Genomic DNA, 15,777 nt, shown 5'->3' on the forward strand with positions numbered 1-15,777 from the left:
CCACCTCTCCCCGCTCTCTCTCTCCACCTCTCCCCACACACTCTCCACACTCTCTCTCTTTCTGCCCCCCTCACTGTGCTCTGATTTTCTACCCCAACTTGGTCTCACTCCGCCCCTCCCTCTGCTCTCAATCTGCCTCCACCCACCCTCCCTCTGGCCCTTCCTGCTCACTGTCTCATCCCCGCAACTCTCCCTCTTTTCCTCCGCACTCTCTCTCTCTCCGCCCTCCCCGCGCTCTCTCTCTCTCCGCCCTCCCCGCGCTCTCTCTCTCTCCGCCCTCCCCGCGCTCTCTCTCCGCCCTCCCCGCACTCTCTCTCTCTCCGCCCTCCCCGCACTCTCTCTCCGCCCTCCCCGCGCTCCCTCTCTCTCTGCCCTCCCCACGCTCTCCCTCTCTCCGCCCTCCCCGCGCTCTCTCTCTCTCCACCCTCCCCGCGCTCTCTCTCCGCCCTCCCCGCACTCTCTCTCTCTCCGCCCTCCCCGCACTCTCTCTCCGCCCTCCCCGCGCTCTCTCTCTCTCTGCCCTCCCCACGCTCTCCCTCTCTCTCCGCCCTCCCCGCGCTCTCTCTCTCCGCCCTCCCCGCACTCTCTCTCTCTGCCCTCCCCACGCTCTCCCTCTCTCTCTCCCGCCCTCCCCGCGCTCTCTCTCCGCCCTCCCCGCGCTCTCTCTCCGCCCTCCCGCGCTCTCTCTCCGCCCTCCCCGCGCTCTCTCTCTCCGCCCTCCCCGCACTCTCTCTCTCCGCCCTCCCCGCGCTCTCTCTCTGCCCTCCCCGCGCTCTCTCTCTCCGCCCTGACCGCACTCTCTCTCTCTCCCCGCCCTCCCCACGCTCTCCCTCTCTCTCCGCCCTCCCGCGCTCTCTCTCTCTCCCCCCTCCCCGCGCTCTCTCTCTCTCCGCCCTCCCCGCGCTCTCTCTCCGCCCTCCCCGCACTCTCTCTCTCTCCGCCCTCCCCGCGCTCCCTCTCTCTCTGCCCTCCCCACGCTCTCCCTCTCTCTCCGCCCTCCCGCGCTCTCCCTCTCTCTCCGCCCTCCCCGCGCTCTCTCTCTCCGCCCTCCCGCACTCTCTCTCTCTTCGCCCTCCCCGCACTCTCTCTCCGCCCTCCCCGCGCACTCTCTCTCTCTGCCCTCCCCACGCTCTCCCTCTCTCTCCGCCCTCCCCGCACTCTCTCTCTCCGCCCTCCCCACGCTCTCTCTCCGCCCTCCCCGCGCTCTCTCTCCGCCCTCCCCGCGCTCTCTCTCTCCGCCCTCCCCGCACTCTCTCTCTCCGCCCTCCCCGCGCTCTCTCTCTGCCCTCCCCGCGCTCTCTCTCTCCGCCCTGACCGCACTCTCTCTCTCTCCCCGCCCTCCCCACGCTCTCCCTCTCTCTCCGCCCTCCCCGCGCTCTCTCTCTCTCTCTGCCCTCCCCGCGCTCTCTCTCTCCGCCCTGACCGCACTCTCTCTCTCTCCCCGCCCTCCCCACGCTCTCCCTCTCTCTCCGCCCTCCCCGCGCTCTCTCTCTCTCCGCCCTCCCCGCGCTCTCTCTCTCTCCGCCCTCCCCGCGCTCTCTCTCCGCCCTCCCTGCCCTCTCTCTCACCGCCCTCCCCGCGCTCTCTCTCTTCGCCCTCCCCGCGCTCTCTCTCTCTCCCGCCCTCCCCACGCTCTCTCTCTCTCCGCCCTCCCCACGCTCTCTCTCCGCCCTCCCCGCGCTCTCTCTCTCTGCCCTCCCCACGCTCTCTCTCTCTCTCCGCCCCTCCCCCCGCTCTCCCTCCGCCCTCCCCGTGCTCTCTCTCCGCCCTCCCCGCGCTCTCTCTCTCTCCGCCCTCCCCACGCTCTTTCTCTCTCCGCCCTCCCCACGCTCTCTCTCTCTCTCCCGCCCTCCCCGCGCTCTCCCTCCGCCCTCCCCGTGCTCTCTCTCTCCGCCCTCCCCGCGCTCTCTCTCTCTGCCCTCCCCACGCTCTCTCTCTCTCTCCGCCCTCCCCGCGCTCTCTCTCTCCGCCCTCCCCGCGCTCTCTCTCTCTCCGCCCTCCCCACGCTCTCTCTCTCTCCGCCCTCCCCACGCTCTCTCTCTCTCCACCCTCCCCACGCTCTCTCTCTCTCCGCCCTCCCCACGCTCTCTCTCTCTCCGCCCTCCCTGCGCTCTCTCTCTCCGCCCTCCCGCGCTCTCTCTCTCTCCGCCCTCCCACGCTCTCTCTCTCTCCGCCCTCCCCACGCTCTCTCTCTCTCCGCCCTCCCCACGCTCTCTCTCTCTCCGCCCTCCCCGCGCTCTCTCTCTCTGCCCTCCCCACGCTCTCTCTCTCTCTCCGCCCTCTCTCTCTCCGGCCCTCCCCGCGCTCTCTCTCTCTCCGCCCTCCCCACGCTCTCTCTCCGCCCTCCCCGCGCTCTCTCTCTCTCCGCCCTCCCCGCGCTCTCTCTCTCTCCCGCCCTCCCCACGCTCTCTCTCTCTCCGCCCTCCCCACGCTCTCTCTCTCTCCGCCCTCCCGCGCTCTCTCTCTCTCTCCGCCCTCCCCGCGCTCTCTCTCTCTCTCCGCCCTCCCCGCGCTCTCTCTCTCTCTCCGCCCTCCCTGCGCTCTCTCTCTCTCTCTGCCCTCCCCACGCTCTCTCTCTCTCTCTGCCCTCCCCACGCTCTCTCTCTCTCCGCCCTCCCCGCGCTCTCTCTCTCTCTCCGCCCTCCCCGCGCTCTCACTCTCTCTCCGCCCTCCCTGCGCTCTCTCTCTCTCCGCCCTCCCCATTCTCTCTCTCCGCCCTCCCCATTCTCTCTCTCCGCCCTCCCCGCCCTCTCTCTCTCCGCTCTCTCTCTCTCGCCCTCCCCGCGCTCTCTCTCTCCGCCCTCCCCGCCCTCTCTCTCTCCGCTCTCTCTCTCTCCGCCCTCCCCGCGCTCTCTCTCTCCGCCCTCCCCGCGCTCTCTCTCTCCGCCCTCCCCGCCCTCTCTCTCTCCGCTCTCTCTCTCTCCCGCCCTCCCCGCGCTCTCTCTCTCCGCCCTCCCCGCGCTCTCTCTCTCCGCCCTCCCCGCCCTCTCTCTCTCCCGCCCTCTCTCTCTCCGCCCTCCCCGCCCTCTCTCTCCCCGCCCTCCCCGCCCCCTCTCTCTCCGCCCTCCCCGCCCCCTCTCTCTCCGCCCTCCCCGCCCTCTCTCCTCTCCGCCCTCTCTCTCTCCGCCCTCCCCGCCCTCTCTCTCCCCGCCCTCTCTCTCTCCGCCCTCCCCGCCCTCTCTCTCTCCGCCCTCCCCGCCCTCTCTCTCTCCGCCCTCCCCGCCCTCTCGCTCTCCGCCCTCCCCGCCCTCTCTCTCTCCGCCCTCCCCGCCCTCTCTCTCTCCGCCCTCTCTCTCTCCGCCCTCCCCGCCCTCTCTCTCTCCGCCCTCCCCGCCCTCTCTCTTCTCCCCGCCCTCCCCGCCCTCTCTCTCTCCCGCCCTCCCCGCCCTCTCTCTCTCCGCCCTCCCCGCCCTCTCTCTCTCCGCCCTCCCCCGCCTCTCTCTCTCCGCCCTCCCCGCCCCTCTCTCTCTCCGCCCTCCCCGCCCTCTCTCTCTCCGCCCTCCCCGCCCTCTCTCTCTCCGCCCTCCCCGCCCTCTCTCTCTCCGCCCTCCCCGCCCTCTCTCTCTCCGCCCTCCCCGCCCTCTCTCTCTCCGCCCTCCCCGCCCCTCTCTCTCTCCGCCCTCCCCGCCCTCTCTCTCTCCCGCCCTCCCCGCCTCTCTCTCTCCGCCCTCCCCGCCCTCTCTCTCTCCGCCCTCCCCGCCCTCTCTCTCTCCGCCCTCCCCGCCCTCTCTCTCTCCGCCCTCCCCGCCCTCTCTCTCTCCGCCCTCCCCGCCCTCTCTCTCTCCGCCCTCCCCGCCCTCTCTCTCTCCGCCCTCCCCGCCCTCTCTCTCTCCGCCCTCCCCGCCCTCTCTCTCTCCGCCCTCCCCGCCCTCTCTCTCTCCGCCCTCCCCGCCCTCTCTCTCCCGCCCTCCCCGCCCTCTCTCTCTCCGCCCTCCCCGCCCTCTCTCTCCGCCCTCCCCGCCCTCTCTCTCTCCGCCCTCCCCGCCCTCTCTCTCCGCCCTCCCCGCCCTCTCTCTCTCCGCCCTCCCCCTCTCCGCCCTCCCCGCACTCTCTCTCCGCACTCTCTCTCCGCCCTCCCCGCACTCTCTCTCTCCGCCCTCCCCGCACTCTCTCTCCGCCCTCCCCGCACTCTCTCTCTCCGCCCTCCCCGCACTCTCTCTCTCCGCCCTCCCCGCCCTCTCTCTCCGCCCTCCCCGCCCTCTCTCTCTCCGCCCTCCCCGCCCTCTCTCTCTCCGCCCTCCCCGCCCTCTCTCTCCGCCCTCCCCGCCCTCTCTCTCTCCGCCCTCCCCGCCCTCTCTCTCTCCGCCCTCCCCGCCCTCTCTCTCTCCGCCCTCCCCGCCCTCTCTCTCTCCGCCCTCCCCACCCTCTCTCTCTCCGCCCTCCCCGCCCTCTCTCTCTCCGCCCTCCCCGCCCTCTCTCTCTCCACCCTCCCCGCCCTCTCTCTCCGCCCTCCCCGCCCTATCTCTCTCCGCCCTCCCGCGCTTTCTCTCTCCGCCCTCCCCGCCCTCTCTCTCTCTCCGCCCTCCCCACGCTCTCTCTCTCTCTGCCCCTCCCCAAACTCTCTCTCTCTCTGCCCTCCCCGCGCTCTCTCTCTCTCCGCCCTCCCCGCGCTCTCTCTCCGCCCTCCCCGCGCTCTCTCTCTCCGCCCTCCTCGCGCTCTCTCTCCCTCTGCCCTTCCCCGCGCTCCCTCTCTCCGCCCTCCCCGCGCTCCCTCTCTCCGCCCTCCCCCGCGTCTCCTCTCTCTCCATCCCCACTCTCTCTGCCTCCCCCCCACTCTCTCTGCCTCCCCCCACTCTCTCTGCCTCCCCCCACTCTCTCTGCCTCCCCCCACTCTCTCTGCCTCCCCCCCCACTCTCTCTGCCTCCCCCCCACTCTCTCTGCCTCCCCCCCACTCTCTCTGCCTCCCCCCCACTCTCTCTGCCTCCCCCCCACTCTCTCTGCCTCCCCCCCACTCTCTCTGCTCCCCCCCCACTCTCTCTGCCTCCCCCCACTCTCTCTGCCTCCCCCCCACTCTCTCTGCCTCCCCCCCACTCTCTCTGTCTCCCCCCACTCTCTCTGCCTCCCCCCAATCTCTCTGCCTCCCCCCACTCTCTCTGCCCTCCCCCCACTCTCTCTGCCCTCCCCCCCAACTCTCTCTGCCCTCCCCCCCACTCTCTCTGCCCCCCCCCCACTCTCTCTGCCCTCCCCCCCACTCTCTCTGCCCTCCCCCCACTCTCTCTGCCCTCCCCCCACTCTCTCTGCCTCCCCCCCACTCTCTCTGCCTCCCCCCCACTCTCTCTGCCTCCCCCCCCACTCTCTCTGCCTCCCCCCCCCACTCTCTCTGCCTCCCCCCCCACTCTCTCTGCCTCCCCCCCCCCACTCTCTCTGCCTCCCCCACCCCACTCTCTCTGCCTCCCCCCCACTCTCTCTGCCTCCCCCCCCACTCTCTCTGCCTCCCCCCCCACTCTCTCTGCCTCCCCCCCCCACTCTCTCTGCCTCCCCCCCCCACTCTCTCTGCCTCCCCCCCCCCACTCTCTCTGCCTCCCCCCCCGACTCTCTCTGCCTCCACCCCCAATCTCTCTGCCTCCTCCCCCACTCTCTCTGTCTCCCCTCCCCCCCACTCTCTCTGTCTCCCCTCCCCCCACTCTCTCTGCCTCCCCCCCACTCTCTCTGCCTCCCCCCACTCTCTCTGCCTCCCCCCCACTCTCTCTGCCTCCCCCCCCACTCTCTCTGTCTCCCCCCCCCCCCCCCCCCCCACTCTCTCTGCTTCTCCCACATGCCCCAAATTCTCTTGGCCTCTCCCCAATTTCTGTCTCTCCTGCTATCTCTGTGTGTGTGTCTCTCTCTCTCTCCCTGTGTCTGTCTGTGTGTGCGTCTGTGTCTCTCTCTCCCTGTGTCTGTCTGTGTGTGCGTGTCTCTCTCTCTCTCCCTGTGTCTCAGTCTGTGTGTGTGTGTGTCTCTCTCTCCCTGTGTCTCAGTCTGTGTGTGTGTGTCTCTCTCTCTCTCCCTGTGTCTGTCTGTGTGTGTGTGTGTCTCTCTCTCCCTGTGTCTCAGTCTGTGTGTGTGTGTCACTCTCTCTCCCTGTGTCTCAGGCTGTGTCTGTCTCTCTCCCTGTGTCTTGGGCTGTGTGTGTGTGTGTCTCTCTCTCTCTCCCTGTGTCTCAGTCTGTGTGTGTGTGTGTCTCTCTCTTTCTCCCTGTGTCTCAGTCTGTGTGTGTGTCTCTCTCTCCCTGTGTCTCAGGCTGTGTGTGTGTGTGTCTCTCTCTCTCCCTGTGTCTCAGGCTGTGTGTGTGTGTGTGTCTCTCTCTCTCTCTCCCTGTGTCTCAGGCTGTGTGTGTGTGTGTGTGTCTCTCTCTCTCTCCCAGTGTCTCAGGCTGTGTGTGTGTGTGTGTCTCCCTCTCTCCCTGTGTCTCAGGCTGTGTGTGTGTGTGTGTCTCTCTCTCTCTCTCCCTGTGTCTCAGGCTGTGTGTGTGTGTCTCTCTCTCTCTCCCTGTGTCTCAGGCTGTGTGTGTGTATGTGTGTCTCTCTCTCTCTCTCCGTGTCTCAGGCTGTGTGTGTGTGTGTCTCTCCCTCTCTCTCCCTGTGTCTCAGGCTGTGTGTGTCTGTGTGTCTCTCTCTCTCCCTGTGTCTCAGGCTGTGTGTGTGTGTATGTGTGTCTCTCTCTCTCCCTGTGTCTCAGGCTGTGTGTGTGTGTGTGTGTGTCTCTCTCTCTCTCCCTGTGTCTCAGGCTGTGTGTGTGTGTGTGTGTGTCTCTCTCTCTCTCCCTGTGTCTCAGGCTGTGTGTGTGTGTGTCTCTCTCTCTCTCCCTGTGTCTCAGGCTGTGTGTGTGTGTGTGTGTGTCTCTCTCTCTCTCTCCCTGTGTCTCAGGCTGTGTGTGTGTGTGTGTGTCTCTCTCTCTCTCTCCCTGTGTCTCAGGCTGTGTGTGTGTGTGTGTCTCTCTCTCTCCCTGTGTCTCAGTCTGTGTGTGTGTGTGTCTCTCTCTCCCTGTGTCTCAGGCTGTGTGTGTGTGTGTGTCTCTCTCTCTCCCTGTGTCTCAGGCTGTGTGTGTGTGTGTGTGTGTCTCTCTCTCTCTCCCTGTGTCTCAGGCTGTGTGTGTGTGTGTGTGTCTCTCTCTCTCTCCCAGTGTCTCAGGCTGTGTGTGTGTGTGTCTCTCTCTCTCTCTCTCCCTGTGTCTCACGCTGTGTGTGTGTGTGTGTCTCTCTCTCTCTCCCTGTGTGTCAGGCTGTGTGTGTGTGTGTGTGTGTCTCTCTCTCTCTCCCTGTGTCTCAGGCTGTGTGTGTGTGTGTGTGTGTGTGTGTCTCTCTCTCTCTCTCTCCCTGTGTCTCAGGCTGTGTGTGTGTGTGTGTGTGTGTGTCTCTCTCTCTCTCTCTCCCTGTGTCTCAGGCTGTGTGTGTGTGTGTGTGTCTCTCTCTCTCTCTCCCTGTGTCTCAGGCTGTGTGTGTGTGTTTCCCTCTCTCCCTGTGTCTCAGTCTGTATGTGTGTGTGTGTGTCTCTCTCTCTCCCTGTGTCTCAGGCTATGTGTGTGTGCGTGTGTGTGTAGCTCAATCTCAGTCTCTCTCTCGTTCTCTGATGCAAGCTAAAATACAAAAATAACTTATTTGACCTTTGAAGGACACAGGAAGTTGGACATATTAACTCAGTCTGGCGAGAAGCCCAGAGTGAAAAAAGCTCTACACAGCAAAGGGAAAACTGTACAAATGAGCACTGTGCATTAAAAGTGTAAGTATGTTTTGTTCTTTTGGGAAAAGCATCAGCCAATTTGCACTCAGAAAGCTCCCATTAACAGCAATGTGGAAATAATGACAGGACATCTGACTTTCAGTCGTGTTGGTTATTGGGGTGAATATTGACTCCAGCAGATCAAAGAAGAACCTACCGCAGCACCCTGCATCAGCACCACAGCGCCCCGCACCCACCGCTCTTCATATCAGATCGTCCATGGGGTCAATTACACTGAGTGCCTAAAACTAACTTTTCACCAGAAAGATGCAGTCTCCAACAGTGCAGCGCTCCCTCAGTACTGATCCTCTGACAGTGCAGCACTCCCTCAGTACTGATCCTCTGACAGTGCAGCACTACCTCAGTACTGACCCTCTGACAGTGCGGCACTCCCTCAGTACTGACCCTCTGACAGTGCAGCGCTCCCTCAGTACTGACCCTCTGACAGTGCAGCACTCCCTCAGTACTGACCCTCTGACAGTGCGGCACTCCCTCAGTACTGACCCTCTGACAGTGCAGCGCTCCCTCAGTACTGACCCTCTGACAGTGCAGCACTCCCTCAGTACTGACCCTCTGACAGTGCAGCACTCTCTCAGTACTGACCCTCTGACAGTGCAGCACTCCCTCAGTACTGATCCTCTGACAGTGCAGCGCTCCCTCAGGACTGACCCTCTGACAGTGCAGCGCTCCCTCAGTACTGACCCTCTGACAGTGCAGCGCTCCCTCAGTACTGATCCTCTGACAGTGCAGCGCTCCCTCAGTACTGACCCTCTGACAGTGCAGCACTCCCTCAGTACTGATCCTCTGACAGTGCAGCGCTCCCTCAGTACTGACCCTCTGACAGTGCAGCACTCCCTCAGTACTGATCCTCTGACAGTGCAGCGCTCCCTCAGTACTGATCCTCTGACAGTGCAGCGCTCCCTCAGTACTGATCCTCTGACAGTGCAGCGCTCCCTCAGTACTGACCCTCTGACAGTGCAGCACTCCCTCAGTACTGATCCTCTGACAGTGCAGCGCTCCCTCAGTACTGACCCTCTGACAGTGCAGCACTCCCTCAGTACTGATCCTCTGACAGTGCAGCGCTCCCTCAGTACTGACCCTCTGACAGTGCAGCGCTCCCTCAGTACTGACCCTCTGACAGTGCAGCACTCCCTCAGTACTGACCCTCTGACAGTGCAGCGCTCCCTCAGTACTGACCCTCTGACAGTGCAGCACTCCCTCGGTACTGACTCTCTGACAGTGCAGCACTCCCTCAGCACTGACCCTCTGACAGTGCAGCGCTCCCTCAGTACTGACCCTCTGACAGTGCAGCATTCCCTCGGTACTGACTCTCTGACAGTGCAGCACTCCCTCAGTACTGACTCTCTGACAGTGCAGCACTCCCTCAGCACTGACCCTCTGACAGTGCAGCGCTCCCTCAGTACTGAGCCTCTGACAGTGCGGCACTCCCTCAGTACTGACCCTCTGGCAGTGCAGCACTCTCTCAGTACTGATGCTCTTACAGTGCAGCACTCCCTCAGTACTGACCCTCTGACAGTGCAGCGCTCCCTCAGTACTGACCCTCTGACAGTGCAGCACTCCCTCAGTACTGACCCTCTGGCAGTGCAGCACTCCCTCAGTACTGACCCTCTGGCAGTGCAGCACCCAGTTTTTTTGATTTGTGGGACTTGGGCGTCGCTGGCTCGGCCAGTAATTATTACCCGTACAAAGTTCCCTTGAGAAGGTGGTGGTGAGCTGCCTTCTTGAATCGTTGCAGTCCACGTGGTGTGGGTTGACCCACAATGCCGTTCGGGAGGGAATTCCTGATTTTGACCCAGCGACTGCGAAGGAACGGCGATATATTCCCAAGTCAGGATGGTGAGTGGCTTGGAGAGAACCTCCAAGTGTTGGTGTTCCTGGATTTTTGCTGCTCTTGCCCTTCTAGACGGAAATTATCGTGGGTTTGGAAGGTGCTGTCTGAGGATCTTTGGTGAATTGCTGCAGTGCATCTTGTCGATGGTCCACACGGCTGCTACTGAGCGTCGGTGGTGGAGGGAGTGAATGTTTGTGGATATCGTGCCAATCGACCAGACTGCGTTGCCATAGAATCATCGAATAGAATCATCGAGTCCATACAGTGCAGAAGGAGGCCATTTGACCGATTGAGCCTGCACTGACAACAATCCCACCCAGGCCCCATTCCCATATATTTACCTGCCAATCCCCCTGACGCTCAAAGGCAATTTATCTGTTCTAGATGGTGTTGAGCTTCTTGAGTGTTGTTGGAGCTCCATCCAGGCAAGTGGGGAGTATTCCATCACACTCCCAACTTGTGCCTTGTAGAGGGACACGCTTTGGTGAGTCAGGAGGTGAGTTACTTGCCGCAGTATTCCTAGTCTCTGACCTGCTTTTGTAGCCACTATTTTTATGTGGTGGGACCAGTTAAATTTCTGGTCAATGGTAACCCCCAGGATGTTGGCAGTGGGGGATTCGGTGATGGTAACGCCATTGAATGTCAAGGGGCGGTGGATAGAGTGTCCCTTATTGGTGATGGTCATTGCCTGGCATTTGTGTGGTGTGAATGTTACTTGTCACTTGTCAGCCGAAGCCTGGATATTGTCCTGATCTTGTTGCATTTGATCATGGACTGCTTCAGTATCTGAGTCACGAATGGTGCTGGACATTGTGCAATCATTGGCGAACATCCCTACTTCTGGCCTTACGATGGAGGGAAGGTCGTTGATGAAGCAGCTGAAGATGGTTGTACCGAGGACACTACCCGAAGGGACTCCTGCAGAGATATCCTGCAGCACACCCTCGAGAATATCACAATATGCAATAGGTGAATATGTCTTTTATGTTCACAGATCCAGACGGACTGAGAGGACCGAGCGACAGAGATAGAATGAGTGACAACTGGAGAGGGAGAGGATGAGGGGAAAGAGTGAGTTTAGAAAGGAAAGCTGAGCATGCCTGTTCTGGGCTAGAGGCAGAGACACAAGGAGGCTCAACACGTTGACATCAAAGCATGAACATTTCAATCCAGTTCCGGCAGAATCGCCTCACTCTCTTGTCCCTGTTGTGTTCAGGTAAATCAATGGGACTGACAGGAATTAGACTGGGTGGGATATTAAACAGAGTGAGGGGGAGAGTGGGATTAGACTGGGTGGGATATTAAACAGAGTGAGGGGGAGAGTGGGATTAGACTGGGTGGGATATTAAACAGAGTGAGGGGGGAGTGGGATGAGACTGGGTGGGATATTAAACAGAGTGAGGGGAGAGTGGGATTAGACTGGGTGGGATATTAAACAGAGTGAGGGGGAGAGTGGGATTAGACTGGGTGGGATATTAAACAGAGTGAGGGGGAGAGTGGGATTAGACTGGGTGGGATATTAAACAGAGTGAGGGGGAGAGTGGGATTAGACTGGGTGGGATATTAAACAGAGTGAGGGGGAGAGTGGGATCAGACTGGGTGGGATATTAAACAGAGTGAGGGGGAGAGTGGGATTAGACTGGGTGGGATATTAAACAGAGTGAGGGGGAGAGTGGGATTAGACTGGGTGGGATATTAAACAGAGTGAGGGGGAGAGTGGGATTAGACTGGGTGGGATATTAAACAGAGTGAGGGGAGAGTGGGATTAGACTGGGTGGGATATTAAACAGAGTGAGGGGGAGAGTGGGATTAGACTGGGTGGGATATTAAACAGAGTGAGGGGGAGAGTGGGATCAGACTGGGTGGGATATTAAACAGAGTGAGGGGGAGAGTGGGATTAGACTGAGTGGGATATTAAACAGAGTGAGGGGGAGAGTGGGATCTGACTGGGTGGGATATTAAACAGAGTGAGGGGAGAGTAAAATCAGACTGGGTGGGATATTAAACAGAGTGAGGGGGAGAGTGGGATTAGACTGGGTGGGATATTAAACAGAGTGAGGGGGGAGTGGGATTAGACTGGGTGGGATATTAAACAGAGTGAGGGGGGAGTGGGATCAGACTGGGTGGGATATTAAACAGAGTGAGGGGGGAGTGGGATCAGACTGGGTGGGATATTAAACAGAGTGAGGGGGGAGTGGGATCAGACTGGGTGGGATATTAAACAGAGTGAGGGGGGAGTGGGATTAGACTGGGTGGGATATTAAACAGAGTGAGGGGGGAGTGGGATCAGACTGGGTGGGATATTAAACAGAGTGAGGGGGGAGTGGGATTAGACTGGGTGGGATATTAAACAGAGTGAGGGGGAGAGGGATTAGACTGGGTGGGATATGAAACAGAGTGAGGGGGAGAGGGATTAGACTGGGTGGGATATTAAACAGAGTGAGGGGGAGAGGGATTAGACTGGGTGGGATATTAAACAGAGTGAGGGGGAGAGGGATTAGACTGGGTGGGATATTAAACAGAGTGAGGGGAGAGTGGGATCAGACTGGGTGGGATATTAAACAGAGTGAGGGGAGAGTGGGATCAGACTGGGTGGTATATTAAACAGAGTGAGGGGGAGAGGGATTAGATTGGGTGGGCTATTAAACAGAGTGAGGGGGGAGTGGGATTAGACTGGGTGGGATATTAAACAGAGTGAGGGGGAGAGTGGGATTAGACTGGGTGGGATATTAAACAGAGTGAGGGGGAGAGTGGGATTAGACTGGGTGGGATATTAAACAGAGTGAGTGGGAAAGTGGGATTAGACTGGGTGGGATATTAAACGGTGCGGGGGGGGGAGTTGGATTAGACTGGGTGGGATATTAAACAGAGTGAGGGGAGAGTGGGATTAGACTGGGTGGGATATTAAACAGAGTGAGGGGGAGAGTGGGATTAGACTGGGTGGGATATTAAACAGAGTGAGGGGGAGAGTGGGATTAGACTGGGTGGGATATTAAACAGTGAGTGGGAAAGTGGGATTAGACTGGGTGGGATATTAAACAGAGTGAGGGGGAGAGTGGGATCAGACTGGGTGGTATATTAAACAGAGTGAGGGGGAGAGGGATTAGACTGGGTGGGCTATTAAACAGAGTGAGGGGGGAGTGGGATTAGACTGGGTGGGATATTAAACAGAGTGAGGGGGAGAGTGGGATTAGACTGGGTGGGATATTAAACAGAGTGAGGGGGAGAGGGATTAGACTGGGTGGGATATTAAACAGAGTGAGGGGGGAGTGGGATCAGACTGGGTGGGATATTAAACAGAGTGAGGGGGGAGTGGGATCAGACTGGGTGGGATATTAAACAGAGTGAGGGGGGAGTGGGATCAGACTGGGTGGGATATTAAACAGAGTGAGGGGGGAGTGGGATTAGACTGGGTGGGATATTAAACAGAGTGAGGGGGGAGTGGGATCAGACTGGGTGGGATATTAAACAGAGTGAGGGGGAGAGGGATTAGACTGGGTGGGATATTAAACAGAGTGAGGGGGAGAGGGATTAGACTGGGTGGGATATTAAACAGAGTGAGGGGGAGAGGGATTAGACTGGGTGGGATATTAAACAGAGTGAGGGGAGAGTGGGATCAGACTGGGTGGTATATTAAACAGAGTGAGGGGGAGAGGGATTAGATTGGGTGGGCTATTAAACAGAGTGAGGGGGGAGTGGGATTAGACTGGGTGGGATATTAAACAGAGTGAGGGGAGAGCGGGATTAGACTGGGTGGGATATTAAACAGAGTGAGGGGGAGAGTGGGATTAGACTGGGTGGGATATTAAACAGAGTGAGGGGGAGAGTGGGATTAGACTGGGTGGGATATTAAACAGAGTGAGGGGGAGAGTGGGATTAGACTGGGTGGGATATTAAACAGAGTGAGGGGGAGAGTGGGATCAGACTGGGTGGGATATTAAACAGAGTGAGGGGGAGAGTGGGATTAGACTGGGTGGGATATTAAACAGAGTGAGGGGGAGAGTGGGATTAGACTGGGTGGGATATGAAACAGAGTGAGGGGGAGAGTGGGATTAGACTGGGTGGGATATTAAACAGAGTGAGGGGAGAGTGGGATTAGACTGGGTGGGATATTAAACAGAGTGAGGGGGAGAGTGGGATTAGACTGGGTGGGATATTAAACAGAGTGAGGGGGAGAGTGGGATCAGACTGGGTGGGATATTAAACAGAGTGAGGGGGAGAGTGGGATTAGACTGGGTGGGATATTAAACAGAGTGAGGGGGAGAGTGGGATCAGACTGGTTGGGATATTAAACAGAGTGAGGGGAGAGTAAAATCAGACTGGGTGGGATATTAAACAGAGTGAGGGGGAGAGTGGGATTAGACTGGGTGGGATATTAAACAGAGTGAGGGGGGAGTGGGATTAGACTGGGTGGGATATTAAACAGAGTGAGGGGGGAGTGGGATCAGACTGGGTGGGATATTAAACAGAGTGAGGGGGGAGTGGGATCGGACTGGGTGGGATATTAAACAGAGTGAGGGGGGAGTGGGATCAGACTGGGTGGGATATTAAACAGAGTGAGGGGGAGTGGGATTAGACTGGGTGGGATATTAAACAGAGTGAGGGGGGAGTGGGATCAGACTGGGTGGGATATTAAACAGAGTGAGGGGGGAGTGGGATTAGACTGGGTGGGATATTAAACAGAGTGAGGGGGAGAGGGATTAGACTGGGTGGGATATTAAACAGAGTGAGGGGGAGAGGGATTAGATTGGGTGGGCTATTAAACAGAGTGAGGGGGGAGTGGGATTAGACTGGGTGGGATATTAAACAGAGTGAGGGGAGAGTGGGATTAGACTGGGTGGGATATTAAACAGAGTGAGGGGGAGAGTGGGATTAGACTGGGTGGGATATTAAACAGAGTGAGGGGGAGAGTGGGATTAGACTGGGTGGGATATTAAACAGAGTGAGGGGGAGAGTGGGATTAGACTGGGTGGGATATTAAACAGAGTGAGGGGGAGAGTGGGATCAGACTGGGTGGGATATTAAACAGAGTGAGGGGGAGAGTGGGATTAGACTGGGTGGGATATTAAACAGAGTGAGGGGGAGAGTGGGATTAGACTGGGTGGGATATTAAACAGAGTGAGGGGGAGAGTGGGATTAGACTGGGTGGGATATTAAACAGAGTGAGGGGGAGAGTGGGATTAGACTGGGTGGGATATTAAACAGAGTGAGGGGGAGAGTGGGATTAGACTGGGTGGGATATTAAACAGTGAGTGGGAAAGTGGGATTAGACTGGGTGGGATATTAAACAGAGTGAGGGGGAGAGTGGGATCAGACTGGGTGGTATATTAAACAGAGTGAGGGGGAGAGGGATTAGACTGGGTGGGCTATTAAACAGAGTGAGGGGGGAGTGGGATTAGACTGGGTGGGATATTAAACAGAGTGAGGGGGAGAGTGGGATTAGACTGGGTGGGATATTAAACAGAGTGAGGGGGAGAGGGATTAGACTGGGTGGGATATTAAACAGAGTGAGGGGGGAGTGGGATCAGACTGGGTGGGATATTAAACAGAGTGAGGGGGGTGTGGGATCAGACTGGGTGGGATATTAAACAGAGTGAGGGGGGAGTGGGATCAGACTGGGTGGGATATTAAACAGAGTGAGGGGGGAGTGGGATTAGACTGGGTGGGATATTAAACAGAGTGAGGGGGGAGTGGGATCAGACTGGGTGGGATATTAAACAGAGTGAGGGGGGAGTGGGATTAGACTGGGTGGGATATTAAACAGAGTGAGGGGGAGAGGGATTAGACTGGGTGGGATATTAAACAGAGTGAGGGGGAGAGGGATTAGACTGGGTGGGATATTAAACAGAGTGAGGGGGAGAGGGATTAGACTGGGTGGGATATTAAACAGAGTGAGGGGGAGAGGGATTAGACTGGGTGGGATATTAAACAGAGTGAGGGGAGAGTGGGATCAGACTGGGTGGTATATTAAACAGAGTGAGGGGGAGAGGGATTAGATTGGGTGGGCTATTAAACAGAGTGAGGGGGGAGTGGGATTAGACTGGGTGGGATATTAAACAGAGTGAGGGGGAGAGTGGGATTAGACTGGGTGGGATATTAAACAGAGTGAGGGGGAGAGTGGGATTAGACTGGGTGGGATATTAAACAGAGTGAGTGGGAAAGTGGGATTAGACTGGGTGGGATATTAAACGGTGCGGGGGGGGGAGTTGGATTAGACTGGGTGGGATA

At 59.0% G+C, this 15,777-nt stretch overlaps 1 protein-coding gene across 2 annotated transcripts in view; it reads left to right on the forward strand.

Moving 5' to 3' along the window:
- The first annotated feature begins 7,321 nt into the window (after positions 1 to 7,321).
- Positions 7,322 to 15,777, forward strand: part of LOC144490149 (CD276 antigen-like) — a 31,129-nt gene continuing 22,673 nt past the window's right edge. The window contains exons 1-2 of one of the 2 annotated variants that reach the window (XM_078207953.1): positions 7,322 to 7,697; positions 10,544 to 10,765. In XM_078207953.1, the coding sequence (XP_078064079.1) occupies positions 10,705 to 10,765 (61 nt within the window). In that variant the 5' untranslated portion in view covers positions 7,322 to 7,697; positions 10,544 to 10,704. Of the gene's footprint in view, positions 7,698 to 10,416; positions 10,766 to 15,777 lie in introns of those variants that run through there. The other variant, XM_078207954.1, reaches the window with a different exon arrangement.

Source organism: Mustelus asterias, unplaced genomic scaffold (genome assembly GCF_964213995.1).
Source record: "Mustelus asterias unplaced genomic scaffold, sMusAst1.hap1.1 HAP1_SCAFFOLD_2944, whole genome shotgun sequence".
Taxonomy (NCBI): Eukaryota; Metazoa; Chordata; class Chondrichthyes; order Carcharhiniformes; family Triakidae; genus Mustelus; species Mustelus asterias.